The following is a 14,340-nucleotide window of genomic DNA, read 5'->3' as shown; positions in this document are numbered from 1 at the left end:
GATTCAGCCACATTCCCAGATTTACAACCTTTCGTAAACCTGGGAATGTGTTAGAAACCTATGTCTCCCCAGGGGAGGCACAGGAAGGTGCAACAAGGAGAATTGTTTTCATTTCTCCTCGGTTTTTCCTCTTTCTATGCATGATGCATTCTGCAGCACACATAGAAAGAGGAAAACACCTCTCCTGATTGTTTTTGTGCAGGAAGGTGTCCCTTCTTGCACAAAAACAATCATACCCACAATGCAGGCACCCTTGCACCATGTTGCAAGGCTGCCTTCATTGGTTCATGGCAGCCAATTGAGCACCAGCACAGGGGGGAGCACACCATCATATCGTTGTAGATATGACGCATCCCTGTGCTTTGAAAGTGACTCAGTGAGGCACAGCAAAATGGCTTGCAGCGCTGCGCTGAGTCGCTTTCATGTATATAAGGCCCAAAGTTTTTTTTAAACTTGGTTAACTTTGTCAACACTATCACATTTTTAAAAAGGTGGTTAATAGTGCCCTAAATTTCCACCTGTTTGTACGGGAAATTCAAGAAAAACTTCATTTTAAATCAGAAATTAAGCCATACAAATGTTTTCATGGAAGCATCATCCAGTGCAAGTTAAGTTGTGTGGAGTCCGCAAACTTCAAAAGTAGTGAAGTAATTACATTAACTTATACCAACCATGCAAGTGAAATGTACATTCAACACATTCCTAGTTGTTACTTGTTTGTCTGTTGTGATTTTCTAATTGTAGTTGCCTTGAGATATGCCCCCCAGGGTTCAGTGTAGTGTGCTGACTTTGAAGCTCTAGGATCCAGTGCAGTGTGCTGACTTCGAATCTCTAGGGTTCAGTGCAGTGTGCTGACTTCGAATCTCCAGGGCCCAGTGCAGTGTGCTGACTTCGAATTTCTAGGGTCAAGTGCGGTGTGCTGACTTTGAATCTCTAGGGTTCAGTGCAGTGTGCTGACTTCGAATCTCTAGGGTTCAGTGCAGTATGCTGACTTTGAATCTCTATTGCCCAGTGCAGTGTGCTGACTTCAAACCTCTAGCGTCCAGTGCAGTCTGCTGTCTTTGAATCTCTTGGGCCCAGAGCAGTGTGCTGACTTCAAATTTATAGGGCCCAGTGCAGTGTGCTGACTTCGAATCTCTACGGTCCTTTGCAGTGTGCTGTCTTCGAAGCTCTGGGGTCCAGTGCAGTCTGCTGACTTTGAATCTCTACGGTCCAGTGCAGTGTGCTGACTTCGAAGCTCTGGGGTCCAGTGCAGTCTGCTGACTTCAAATCTCTATGGTTCAGTGCAGTGTGCTGACTTTGAATCTCTATTGCCCAGTGCAGTGTGCTGACTTCAAACCTCTAGCGTCCAGTGCAGTGTGCTGACTTTGAATCTCTAGAGCGCAGTGAGTGTGCTGACTTTTAATCTCTAGGTCCCAGTGCATTGTGCTGACTTCGAATCTCTACGGTCCAGTGCAGTGTGCTGACTTCGATGCTCTGGGGTTCAGTGCAGTCTGCTGACTTCGAATCTCTAGGGTTCAGTGAAGTGTGCTGACTTTGAATCTCTAGGGCCCAGTGCAGTGTGCTGACTTTGAATCTCCAGGGCCTAGTGCAGTGTGCTAATTTCGAATCTCTTGGGTCCAGTGCAGTGTGCTGACTTCTAAGCTCTAGGGTTCAGTGTAGCGTGCTGACTTCAAACCTCTGAGGTTCACTGAAGTTGTAGTGTAGTTCCTATATCCCTGATAGGCTCTGCACATTGGAATAATGTACACTATAGTTTTGACATAGGACTAAGGTCAGTATGTCTCTATCGAGTACATTAAACTTAATTACTTGTGTGTGGGATGGGAATAGTAATTTGTACCGCTACGCTATCCAACGCTTTCCCTACTGTTGCACTCACTGGAGTGGGAATAGTAATTTTTCCCTTCTTGCTATCCAACGCTTTCCTTACTGTTGCACTCTCTGGAGTGGGAATAGTAAATTGTATCCTCCCGCTATGCAACGCTTTCCCTACTGTTGCACTCTTTGGAGTGGGAATAGTAATTCTTACCCCTACGCTATCTACAGTTTTCTCTACTTTTGCACTCACTGGAGTGGGAATAGTAAATTTTACCCCTAAGCTATCCAACGCTTTCCCTACTTTTGCACTCACTGGAGTGGGAATAGTAATTTTTACGCTCTCACTATCCAACAAAATCTCTACTTTTTTTACATTACTTTTATTATGTCTACATTTTAAGCTTTTTTATATTATATTATGTATGTTTTATTTAATTGTTTTTAATATTTAATTACTTTTATTTTATTTTTAATACATTTAAAAAATTCGATATTTTAGCTAACTATATTTTAACATTCTATATTTTGGAATCGATATTTTAGTACTTACCTGTTTGTAGATAGGGAGTCGATATTCTGTCTTTCTATATTTTGGCGTCGATTTTTTGTGTAGTCGACATTTTGTCTCTCGATATTAAGTCACTGAACCACGTGAACGTCATTGTGTTGATGACTCAGCGTGTGTATCACATGAGTGTTTTGTAGTCCGTTTCGTAACTGAACTACTTGTTCCCAAAGCATTTTATGCTTGATTGTGCCATCTTTTGCATCTTTGAAACCATTTTGAAGCCAATTCTGTAAATATTCATTGTATGATTGAACACAATAAAAAGAATCGCACACTATGAGTGTGGGGAGTTCGCGATTCGTGTTTTCAAGTGCCATTTTAAATGCTTGTAGTTCAGCTCGCTGAGCTGTACAATCTCCTAGAGATTGTGTTTTTGTGACCATTGGTCTGAATTTGACATCACGCATACGACCTTTAACCATCGTGCATGCTGCACTGTAAGCTTGTTTAGTCTCCGTAGTGGGTTGTGCAGATCCGTCAGTATAAATTATACAATTGTGCTGATCAAGAGTGAGAATTTCAGTTGGCAGAGGACATTTGTGTTCGTATTGCAGGAATGCTTGTGTTTTTAAAGAAGGATCAAAAACATATTCAACATCGGTTGCAGCAAGTGAATTAACCCATTGTATCCATCTTGGATGTAAAGCTTTTGCATTCGGAATGCTAGCTTTAGTAACTGTCTCTAAGACTGGTTCAGGAGTTACAATCATAATGCGTTTGCCCTGTGCTAGGGCTCTTTCTTTTGCTACAGCGGTTTGAACTGCTGTCAGAATCTTTTCCGTTGAAATGAATTTCATTTCTGCTTGTGTATACAAGTGTGATTTGTATGCAATTGGTACTTTTTCACCTTCGTTAAAAGTTAAGTAGGTGAATTCGCATTGACCCGGAATGATTCGGATCACTAAGTTGCGTACGTTTACGAGTGTTTGCAAGTGTTTTGTTGCTAACATGTCTGTTTGAAGTGAACGCAGAATTACTGTGTGTTCTTGTGTTCTAGTTGTGGCTTTGAAATTAGGTTTGATTAATTCTTAGAGAGGTTTAGCCCTCTCTACGTAGTTTAGAATGTATGTTCTTCCAAAATTCAGGAAACCTAGAATCGACTGAAAGTTTTTCAGCGTTTTTGGAGGTTGGAGCAGTGCACACTTTTCTAAAAAGTTGGCTGCCAGGCTTTTGCCTTCACTTGAAAGTTCATATCCTAGGAAAGGGACGTTGAGATGGGCAATTCTGGATTTTTTAAAGTTTAATTTGTAACCCTCAGAAGCAAAGCCCAATATAATGGTGTTCACCCTGTTCAAGTGTCTGTCCAGGTCACCGTCTGTCGGATATATATCATCGACATATGACAATGCCTCGTCATCATAAATTTGTAGTAACTCTGTTACCCTTTCTGAGAATAAACCTGGGCTGTTTTTGAACCCCTGTGGGAGTCGACAAAATTGACCCTGGTTCCCCATTATTGAGAAAGCGGTCAAATATCTACTTTCAGGTGCAATATTATGACAAAAGAAACCATTTGCAATGTCTAATGTGGTTTTGTACTTTTTACGCACAATGTTATTCATTAATGCTGTACTGTGTGCATTTTGCACGGCAAATGTTTTACAACAAGAGTTTAGGTGTCTGTAATCCAAAACTAGACATTATGTATTGTTTGGTTTGGAGACAGGAAACAAAGGATTGTTCATTGATGAGGTGCATGTTTCAATCACCCCCTGGTATTCAAGTTGATCTAAGATCTCCCTGACTTGTTTTATTAGCTTCTTGCTTAACTGGGTACTGCCTTTGTGCAGTTCGCTGATTTTTTAACTGGATTTTGTGGTGAGATGAGTTCTCATACCATCCTACATGATTCTTGTATAATTCTGAGGTCTGGGCCACTGCCCATTTCCTGGCATAAGTATATTTTAAATGTACTGGTACATCGTTAGAGAAGGCTGGCATAATGATGTCTTCGCCATGTGGGCACTCCCTGACAAATTCTGGTGGCCAGTCTTGTTCTGCTAGAAGTATATCATAACCCTTTGAAAGTCGCTCCCAAAAGAGTGCTTTCACTTTTCTTGGTATATCTTCCTCCATCCGGAGTGTTATTTCATATAACCTATGCGGAGAACTAACCCTGGTGTCTGCAGTTTCAACTTGAATGTCCTCATTCAAGTCCACTGTCTCCAGAAGTCCCTGCAGGTTCCGGGGAGCTACTGTAACTTCTGCTGCGCTGTCCAACATTGTCTGAGCCCAGTCTCCGTTCTTGAGTTGTGTTCTCAGTATCCTCGGCATGTCTGATCTTCAAACCTGCTACCTTCTTTTTTGGAGAATTGAGGTTTTTGTTTGTGTTTCTGAACAAGTTGATCATCTTTGGACTTCATGCGTTCTTCTTTGTTCTCTGACCGTCCTCTTCTTTCGGATGTCTGTGATGATATCTGAAACGTACAAGAGGAACATGTATCAGTATCTTGATACCTGTCAGGTTTTCTCAAATTATCCCTATTGCTGAGGTTGTACCTCCTTTCAGAGGGCTCCTTTTGTGGAGACCTACCTCGGGATTGAGAACGCTTCTCTTTGGAATGCTGTTTGCTATTTTCCCACTTCTTTTTAGAAGAGATAGGAGTGTTTTAACTGTAGATTTCTATTAGCTTTTATATGTTATTAAGTAATTCCTCGTCCACATTGATTCAATTTCAGGGTCAGGTGTGTAGCCGGCTAAAATCGTCCATGTTGCTCCTGGTCTACCTAGTGGACCGAGCCTGGTAATGTGATTGTAGTGTTTTAGGGTGCCTTTAAACCAGAGTTCATGCTCCTGATATGTGAGTGGAATTTCAATATCCTTGAAAGGAATATATTCCTCAGGTGGTTCATCTTCTTTGTAGAAGTGAAACGTTTTAGTTACTGGATTTGATTCTGGGAATACTATCCATGAATAGAATACCTCTGTCTGGTGAGATTCATGTGCCTCTATCACAAAAACTGCTCTCCCACCTCTTGGTGTTAGGCCATTGTAGGAGAGTTGCATCGACTGCATAGTTGCCCCCAACTTTTTGCTGATGTTTTGACTGTTTTCTGACTCTAGCCAGACTGTGGGCCTGCTATCCAGGGCCTCAGCCTATCTGCTTCCTCTCTAAACTGATGTGAGTACCCTAGGTACATACCAAGTGGATACTGAGGACACCCTATTAGCCCCTTGTAGATGGTACCCTAGGTACCCAGGGCATGGGTCCCTCAGAGGCCTACCAGGGGCTGCAGCACTTATTGTGCCACCCCTGGGACAGCCATATAAACTGACACCACCAGACCACTACTGTAGTCTGGGTAAGGTGGTGCTTGCACCCCTTACAGGGATATAGGTACCCTGTATCCCACTTACATACAAGACATATATCCTCATAGGTCACCCCTAAGGCAGGCCTTGCTAATCCTACAAGGCAGGGTGCTGAGATATATGTGAGGGGGAACCCCTACCTGAGTAGGGCCCCTCTGCAACTTTCGTTAAAACTATTGTGAGGTTGTTTGTAGTGCAGCCGTACCATATACTCTTAACTGCATTATAAGTAATCGCGATAGCGTGATAACTTGAGAGTGGCTGCACAGAAACATGTCATGTTTGGTGTCAAACATCGTGGAATCATACCCCCAATCCAGCCATGGGAGTGAGGGCATGATTCCCCCCTGCTAGAGGGGTGATATGGTAAAAGCGGCAGATTTTAGACACCATTTTAAAAGTGCACACGTAGTACAAAATGGATGCTACCCGCCACCCACGCGACTCTGGATGCCTGTTGCTGGGCAGAACTCCAGCCACGGCAGCTGGACAATAGGGATCTTGTTGCAGGGAGTTGTCCCCACCTCCCCAGACAGACTATGTGGATTGGAACTGGGTGGGTGCACCATAGGATGTCTTTCAAACGTGCACGTAGGCATCTCCAGTGCCTACTTCTGCATACACCACCTAGAACCAGTTCAGGGGCATCCTGTCCCCTGCCCAGGCGGGAAAACACTCAAAGGGGAGAGGGTGTTGCCACCCTTTCCCACCTGAACTCTCATTGGTGGGCTCTGATTCAGACACTCCCCTAATCTCTGGATAAAGGTGGGTGCAGGGTCCCCAGAGCCTCAGACTAATCTTGGACTTCAAAGACTTGAACCTTCGACGAGCTGCCGCACAGCTGAATGAAGATATCTCCCTTGGGGTAAAGGAGTTACCCCCCTGCTTGGCAGGCACCTGAAACACTGCAAGTGACCCGGTTGGAACTCCACTGCTCCTATGGACATCGAAGACTTCTGCCTACCCTGAGGTGGGTTTCCAAGCATCCCAGAGGCCAGTGAGTGTGCACAGCAAGGCTGAGCACCGTGGACCCCGTGGGTGCTGAGATCCCCAATACCCCAGGACACCAGCCACCTCTTGCACAGCACATGAACCCGACCAGTGGGGAAGTCATGCTTTGGCCCAGTATTGAGCCAACCTCTCAGCATCATCTGTGCCAAAGAACGATTCCCTAGCCCGCTCCGGCAACCCATGGGCACATCTTTACACACGCCAAATTGCTGCCTCCTGTGGTCCCTTGTCTCTCGACTGGTGGGCCCTAGCGGAAGTCAATCTTCACTTCCAAGAGCTCCCCTGGTAGCTCCAGGCCTGCTCTACTGTCTCCTTGCTGGAGACCTCACTCAGACCTTGTGGGTCTGCACCAGTAGCTGTTTCTTGATTCTTGCATGGGTTGCGGTTGCCAAGGCTTAGTGGATCCAATCCAGACACTAACACCGCAGCAGCCTTCATCCTTTATGGGACAGTCGCCCTTCAGCAGCTGGTCTTCCTTGAAGCCCCCTGGACCCCTTGGCTGCTGATCCAAGCTACCCATCTTCAACCTGGAAGCACCCGACATTGAAGGGCTCTTTCTCCTGAGCTCCCTGGTCCCTGGCTAGTGACCCAGACTCTGTCCCCTCTGCTTTCAGGTCCTTTCCTTCAAGATCTACATCTTCAATCTGCACGACATCGACGACGCTTCACGCCAGCAGCAGTTCTTCACCTTTTTCCATTGAAAACGAGATCGCAACCCGACATCGAAAACGACCTCTGCACCCGGCTTCCCTGGGGCAGGTAACAGTGGTACCTCTGTACCGTCGTGGGTGTGGGCCCTCCAAGAGCTTAACTTAAAACTCCTGAACTCTAACTCCTGCTAGAAGTGTCTAGATTCTTGCAATTTCCAACCGCGACATTTCCCATAGGGTTTAATAGAGATCCTGACTGTAGTTTAAACGCTGCACACGTCTCCCGTGGGTCCCCTTCCTCACTACCTTGGGTGGTTTCATAAGGGGCCAGCGACCCTAAGTGCCCTAGGCACTGTCTGCAGAACTGTCTTGGTTCTTATACCACTTTTTTAATATATGGTTTGGTCCCCCCCTGGGGCCCTATGATTCCAGTGCTATTTATTGTAACTATTAATGCTTTATTGAATTGTATCTTTACCTCCAGCCTCATAAAGAGACTAGTGGGATTTGTTCTTAGAATAAATACATATATTTTGAATATTTACCTGTGTGGACTACTCTTTCATTTGGTCATTCAAGAGGTTATCCATGGTAAAACAATAAGCTTAACACCCCTTCAAGACTTAGCCTGAAGGCTGCTCTCCACAGCTACCACTAGGATAGCTTTCTTTAAAGGTTGTCTTTTAACCTATCGCCTTAAGAGTCGAATTGGACTGGTGCAAGGTGTCCCCTATAACTAGAGGACAGCATATGCCAGGCCAAATTCTCACAGCCATGTTTTGTAAGTTTTAGAGTGATGGCTCTCCTTAAATTTGGAGGGATGATTATAGCATCCTCGTCGGTTTCTTGAAAACCTGTACGATTAAAAGCTGCTGCGACTTGGTCGGCTACGGCCCCACCAGTCACAGTGTTTGTGTCGCTATCGGACATTGTTTAATGAAAGTTTCAGAGTAAGTTTCAAGGGAACAAAGATAAGGTGCACAATATTTTGGAACACTGTATCTTTCAACGTTGAACAAACCAAACAGCTAATTCATAGGATTTTTGTCCTACTCAGCTATGGCGGATATTATCCCTACACACTCCAGACGTCTTATGGAGTATTATGAGTAGAGGGTCTCTGAGAAAATCACGACTGAGTTATTCAGTATCTAGCGTTAAATTAGTACCTTACCATACCGTTGGGCGCCATGTAGTGTAGTTCCTATATCCCTGATAGGGTCTGCGCATTGGAATAATATACACTATAGTTTTGACAAAGGACTGATAGATAACAGTTTCACTCAGTCAATCGTGCATGCTTCGTTTCTACAAAGTTGCATAGATGGGCGTTTCAATAAAAAGGGTTTATTGAACAGTCTTATTTTTCGTGCAAGAGATATGAACTGCTACAATCGTGAGACAGGCTGCGAAGTACAATACGTACAGAGTTAGCAGTAGGATAAAATAATACTGCAATAGCATGGTTTGTAGCCATGACATATATTAATTAAAATACATACATAAATAAAACAGTCTAAAATGTGAATACTCATCTGATGCTTCTAAATTGTTCTAACCCAGTGTACCTAACCTAAGTGTAGTATGAGGTTAGAAGTAGGTGCTGTTTTCTAAAGTATAGCTAGCTATAGTTTAGTTTTGCCAAGAGTTGCCAAACGTTTCTCTAAGTTCTAGTCTGCTCCATACCTTAGAATGTGCGAGGTTGGAATCTCTTTCCGGGACTCGATATCTAACACCCCGCACGGGGAGTCAGAAACACTGGAGCTGAATTCTCTGGGGGGAGGATGACAGCGTCTGGTCAGTGCATCAGGCTTGAACTCGATCTCCTTCTGAACTTGCCGTGGAAAACCGCAAGTAGGCAGTCGAACTGGACCGTACTGGAACCATGATTTGCCAGGGCAAGTGCAGGTATATTTATACCTTGAAGGTGTTTAGGAATGCCTGTATTGACGTAAAAGTCAGGCATCGGAACGTCATGACTGAACCCCTAAGGAATAGATGTTCATGCATAATAAATGAGTTCTTGGAGAAATCAATATCCAAGCAAGGGAAATTCCTAAAGTCTTAAGAGTCTGGTTTTCCAAGAACTCGTTGTGACGTGGATTGACGGATGTAGTAGACCATGCCTGTATTTGGTTAGCATGGACAATGCCTAAATAAGGGCTGGATTTTCTATGCCTAAATAAGGGCAATATGAATTGTACCTATATAAGGGCATAAATCGGGAAACCTATATACGGAATCTAAATCTACACACAATACAGTGGGCTAGCTTCGAAGCTCCAAGGTTCAGTGCAGTGTGCTGACTTCGAAGCTCTAGGGCCCAGTGCAGTGTGCTGACATCAAATCTCCAGGGCCCAGTGCAGTGTGCTGACTTTGAAGCTGTTGGGTCCAGTGTAGTGTGCTGACTTCGAATCTCTAGGGCCCAGTGCATTGTGCCTACTTTGAATCTCTGGGGCCCAGTGCAGTGTGCTCATTTCAAATCTCTTGGGTCCAGTGCAGTGTGCTGACTTCGAATCTCTAGGGTTCAGTGTAGTGTGGTGACTTCGAACCTCCGGGGTTCAGTGCATTGTGCTGACTTCGAAGCTGTAAGGCTCAGTGCAGTGTGCTGACTTCGAAGCTCTGGGGCCCAATGCAGTATGCTGACTTCAAATCTCTAGGGCTCAGTGCAGTGTGCTGACTTAAAATCTCTAGAGCTCAGTGCAGTGTGCTGACTTTGTAGCTCTTCGGTCCAGTGCTGTGTGCTGACTTCGAATCTCTAGGGCCCAGAGCAGCGTGCTGACTTTAAATCTCTCGGGCTGAGGGCAGTATACTGTCTTTGAATTTCAAGGGTCCAGTGTAGTGTGGTGACTTCCAAGCTCTAGGGTCCAGTGCAGTGTGCTGACTTTGAATCTCTAGGGTCCTGTGTCGTTTAGTTGATGCATGCCTCTATTATACACTGCAGGTTTGTGGGTATGTATTTGTAGGAGACAGAGCATTGCGGTGGGTTAGTGTCTTCTGGATTCAGAGTTGAGCATTAGAGTTCCTAGGATGAATTCCAGCAGGATTCATCCTGAGTAGTTAATGGAAGGTAATTTTGGGACTCCTTCACTAGATTTACATGAAGTGAATCTCTTTATATAGTTCTTAATTTCAAATCACTGTTGGATCATAAAACACAGCTGCACTTCCAAACAGTTTTAATTCTAAACCATTACCATGATCACATGCACAATGGTACAAAACCAGGCAGCTAGGCTTATCTACCAGCAGCCAAGTGGTGCCACATCACCCCTCTAATGAGGAAGCTGCTCTGGCTACCATTAACACAACGCAATGCTTTTAAGATTGGATGCCTCATCTTTAAATCCCTATATGGCCCTTGCTCAGAATTTGTCTCTACCCTCATCCAGAGACATAACCCTGCCCAGAACCTGAGGTCATCCCATCTCAACCACCTGGTCATCCCACCTTTAAAAGGAAGGGACTAGGAGGATCTACATATGCTGTTATGCCCCCTCGATTTTGGAACTCACTTCATTCAGACATCAGATCCTCATTGTGTTACCTTCAATTCAGGAGGCTTCTAAAAAACTTGGTTGATCTCCCAAGCTTATGGATGATTCAATGAGCTGCAGGATATTGCCTATAACTAACGCCAAGAAACCGTATGGTGTACATGCGCTTTACAAATATTTTTAACATAACTTTCTTTAAATTGGTGTTACATCCTTTATAAATACCCATTTGTGAAGCCTGACTGATAACGTGCACTGTTGACAGATGGAATTTCTGATGTCGTCAGACCAACTTTAGACACCCACAATACCTCAGTGGGAAGAGGTGATCTAATGAATACAAGGGCCTGTGATAGGAGGGGTGTTACCCACACACATTGTGACTCATTCTTTGCTCTCTGCTCAGGTTGTTGGCCAGGTTGTGGTGAATGAGAAAGCTCGGGCGGACCTGTCATTTTCAAACCCTCTCTCCGAGGAGCTCAAGGACTGTGAGATGCATGCAGAGGGCAGTGGCCTGCTTGCACAAGAAGTCATAAAATTGTAAGTTTTCGTGCTTGGCTTTTTGCCACACATTTTTTCACTAGTTGAGTCTAATACTCATAAAGTTCTACACCTCCTTCAGTATATCGTATTTCCTCTGATTTATTGGCCTCCAATTAATTCTGTGCTTTGCTTCTTTGCACTATTTCTCGAAATCCTTATTTTCATCTGTCATTCTCCTCTAAGATTTTCGCACAGCTTGCACTTTATTGTTACTGTATTCCCAAGAGCTTCTGTCTTTTTCACCGTTTCCTACACGCCCGCAACCCTTTGTTTATGTCTTGCTCTTCTTCAGGCCTTGCTTTCTACTTTCTCCTTGTTTTGTTCTGGTCATAGTTTTTTCCTTCCCTAGATCCTGGTTTGTCGATTAGATGAGTCTGCCATTCGTTTTGTATTCTAGACTTATATTATACCATGAGTCTTTTCTCTTTAGAATTTGCATGGATGAACAATTAATTATGAAATAATATTTCACGATTCAATGAAAAGAGTCAATGTGCAAAAGTATATTTAGAGAAAAATTGATTTTTCGTGTGTGGTATTCCCAACTGTTCTGCATCCCTTAAAAAACACAAGAAGTATATATAAATCAATATTCCACCCTGCATGGGCATTAATCTTGCTCCAACCCTAAATGTAAAACTACACTACAGACGTACATTAGCTTTTGAGGTCTATCATCACTGTCAGGGCCAAACTAGCCGTACCGGGCATTGCCACGTTAGGCTGGAAAGGGGGGCGGTTTTGCAGCAGTAGTAGCCAGTTTTTGTTAGTGGGAGCCAGTTTTGCCCCCAGTAACAAAAGCAGCAAGCCCGCAGTTCCAGCCTCCGAGGGCCAGGCAGTGCTTCACCAGTGGCTGGTCTGAGAAAATTGCCAGGGCTGCTAGGAGTTCCCAGTCTGGTACTGATCCCTATCTTCTGTAACAGCCCGGAGGTGGGCAGTGGCATAACGAAACTTGAGGGGGGTTCCCTGTAAGGTACATGGAGGGGCCCCCTCCGGACTCAATCAGGAGTTCTCCCACCAAAGGGCTGTGCTGAGGGAGCCCCCTTGAGCTTGTGGGCCCCCCCGAACCGCTGAGGCTGCGGGGCCCTGTGTTACGCCCCTGGAGGTGGGCTGATTATATCAGCAGATGTGCGCTGAAGGCTGAACAAGGGGTTTGCAAAAGGCTATCTCAATACAAATCTAAAACAGTAGAAAACTGAACTTATACCCAGTTGTTATACCTTGTATACTTTTGTTTCTGCAAGTTTCATTATGGCTACTGTTAGAAATTGAATTTCTGGTTGGCTAGGGCTTGCGCCTAAGCCAGGCAGAAATCACCACTCTAGTCAGGGCAAGGTAGTTACACACTGAAGATAACCCCTGTTCACCTCCTTGGTAGCTTGGCACGAGCAGTCAGGCTTATCCCAGAGGCAATGTGTAAAGTGTTTGCGCAACACACACACACAGCAGCAACACACTAGGCACACCACAAAAGAAACTCCACAAGGTTGTAACAAAAATAGGCTTTGTATTATCATAAACACATTAGATCATAACCACACATATACACTGTGCCAACTGGCACTAGGCAATATTCACAGGGGATTATATACAGGACCAGGCCAATCGGCCACGGTCAGAACCATTAGAATGCAGGTAGTAAATATAAAACACAACCAGTAACTACTGGTACAATAATAACCTCAGCAGTATCACATTAGGCATAAAACAGATTAGGCCCCAAACCTCATTAACATAAACACATTATGCAATCTCATTAGGCATCACATAAATCACATTAGATCAGCATCACTGTAGGCATAAAACCTCATAAGCATAAACCCACTATGCATTCTCGGTAGGCATCACATTTTGCATCATTACATTAGGAATAAACCTATCATGCCTAACCACAGAGCTGACCCCAGGCCAACTGGCCTTTCACTGGGGCTCAAATTCCCTATGTCCAAAAACATCAGGGCTTCTAGTGGGGCCTTCCAAATGGCCCCCTGACTGCCTCGGCAGCGAAACCAAAGTGCGCAAATGTGCTGGGGCATGGGGTGCAACTCACCCCTTCCTTAACACAAGAAATGGCCCCCAAACGTTGCAGCTGCCTGCGCTCTCGCAGGGCAGCTGGGATTGGCACAAAGAAGGACTGGCACCACTGTGCCTCCTGGGTCCCCACTGGGACTCAACAATGATATGGCCCCCACGTTGCAGCTGCCCACTGTCCAGCGGGGCAACTGTGAAAATGAGCCCAGGCACTACTGTGCCCTCGAAGCCCCACTCCAGGACTCCTAAATACTAAATGGCCCAAACTTTGCAGATGCCAGCTCTCTTGCGGTGCAGCTGAGATCAGCAGGAAGAATGGCACCAAAGAAGTAACAAAAGGGAAGCCCCACTCACCGGGGCGGCTCGGGGACTACTCCAGTCTCCAGGGATCCTCCTGACGTCAACTGGGCCCTCTCCTACGGCTCGGGACTTTGACCTGGAGCCCGTGAGGCTCCGACCATCCCAGGCTGCCTGCCGGGCTCTCTCCGCCACCACAACTCTTCACCACATCCACGGGGCTCCCACCGGCTCATGCGAGCCTTGCTCGGGCCTGCGCTGACTTCCGGTCGGCTGTGCTGCCTCTTCCGCTCCAGCCACGCTGCAATTGGCGGCTGCTTTAGCTTTGCCCCGTCCAAACAACCAGGCATGGCCACCTGGCTTCCGGGTCACTCCCAGAGTGGCGGCTCCTTCTCTGCAGTGCAATGCGGGGTGGCACCCTCTTTTTAAACCAGCATTACTGCAGGGTGGGCTCCCGCAAAAGAGCACGTAAATGCTGGGTGGGCTCCCGCCTGGAATATCTCGAGTGTGGGGTGGGCTCCCGCAAATGTGCACCTGAAGTGCGGGGTGGGCTCCTGCCTGGAAAATCTAAATTGCGGGGTGGGCTCCCGCAAAAGTGCACCGAAGTGC

General features: G+C 45.5%; 1 protein-coding gene across 1 annotated transcript in view; it reads left to right on the top strand.

Annotated features, from left to right (window-relative positions):
* LOC146812218 (protein-glutamine gamma-glutamyltransferase 6-like) overlaps positions 1-14,340 on the top strand; it is a 150,333-nt gene that overhangs the window by 121,486 nt on the left and 14,507 nt on the right. The window contains exon 12 of the mRNA XM_085619247.1: positions 11,267-11,400. Within this exon, the coding sequence (XP_085475373.1) occupies positions 11,267-11,400 (134 nt within the window). The remainder of the gene's footprint in view (positions 1-11,266; positions 11,401-14,340) is intronic.

This window comes from Triturus cristatus, chromosome 7, assembly GCF_964204655.1.
Source record: "Triturus cristatus chromosome 7, aTriCri1.1, whole genome shotgun sequence".
NCBI lineage: Eukaryota > Metazoa > Chordata > Amphibia > Caudata > Salamandridae > Triturus > Triturus cristatus.
Note: the sequence above shows the minus strand (reverse complement) of the source record. Positions and strands in the feature narration are given on the sequence as shown.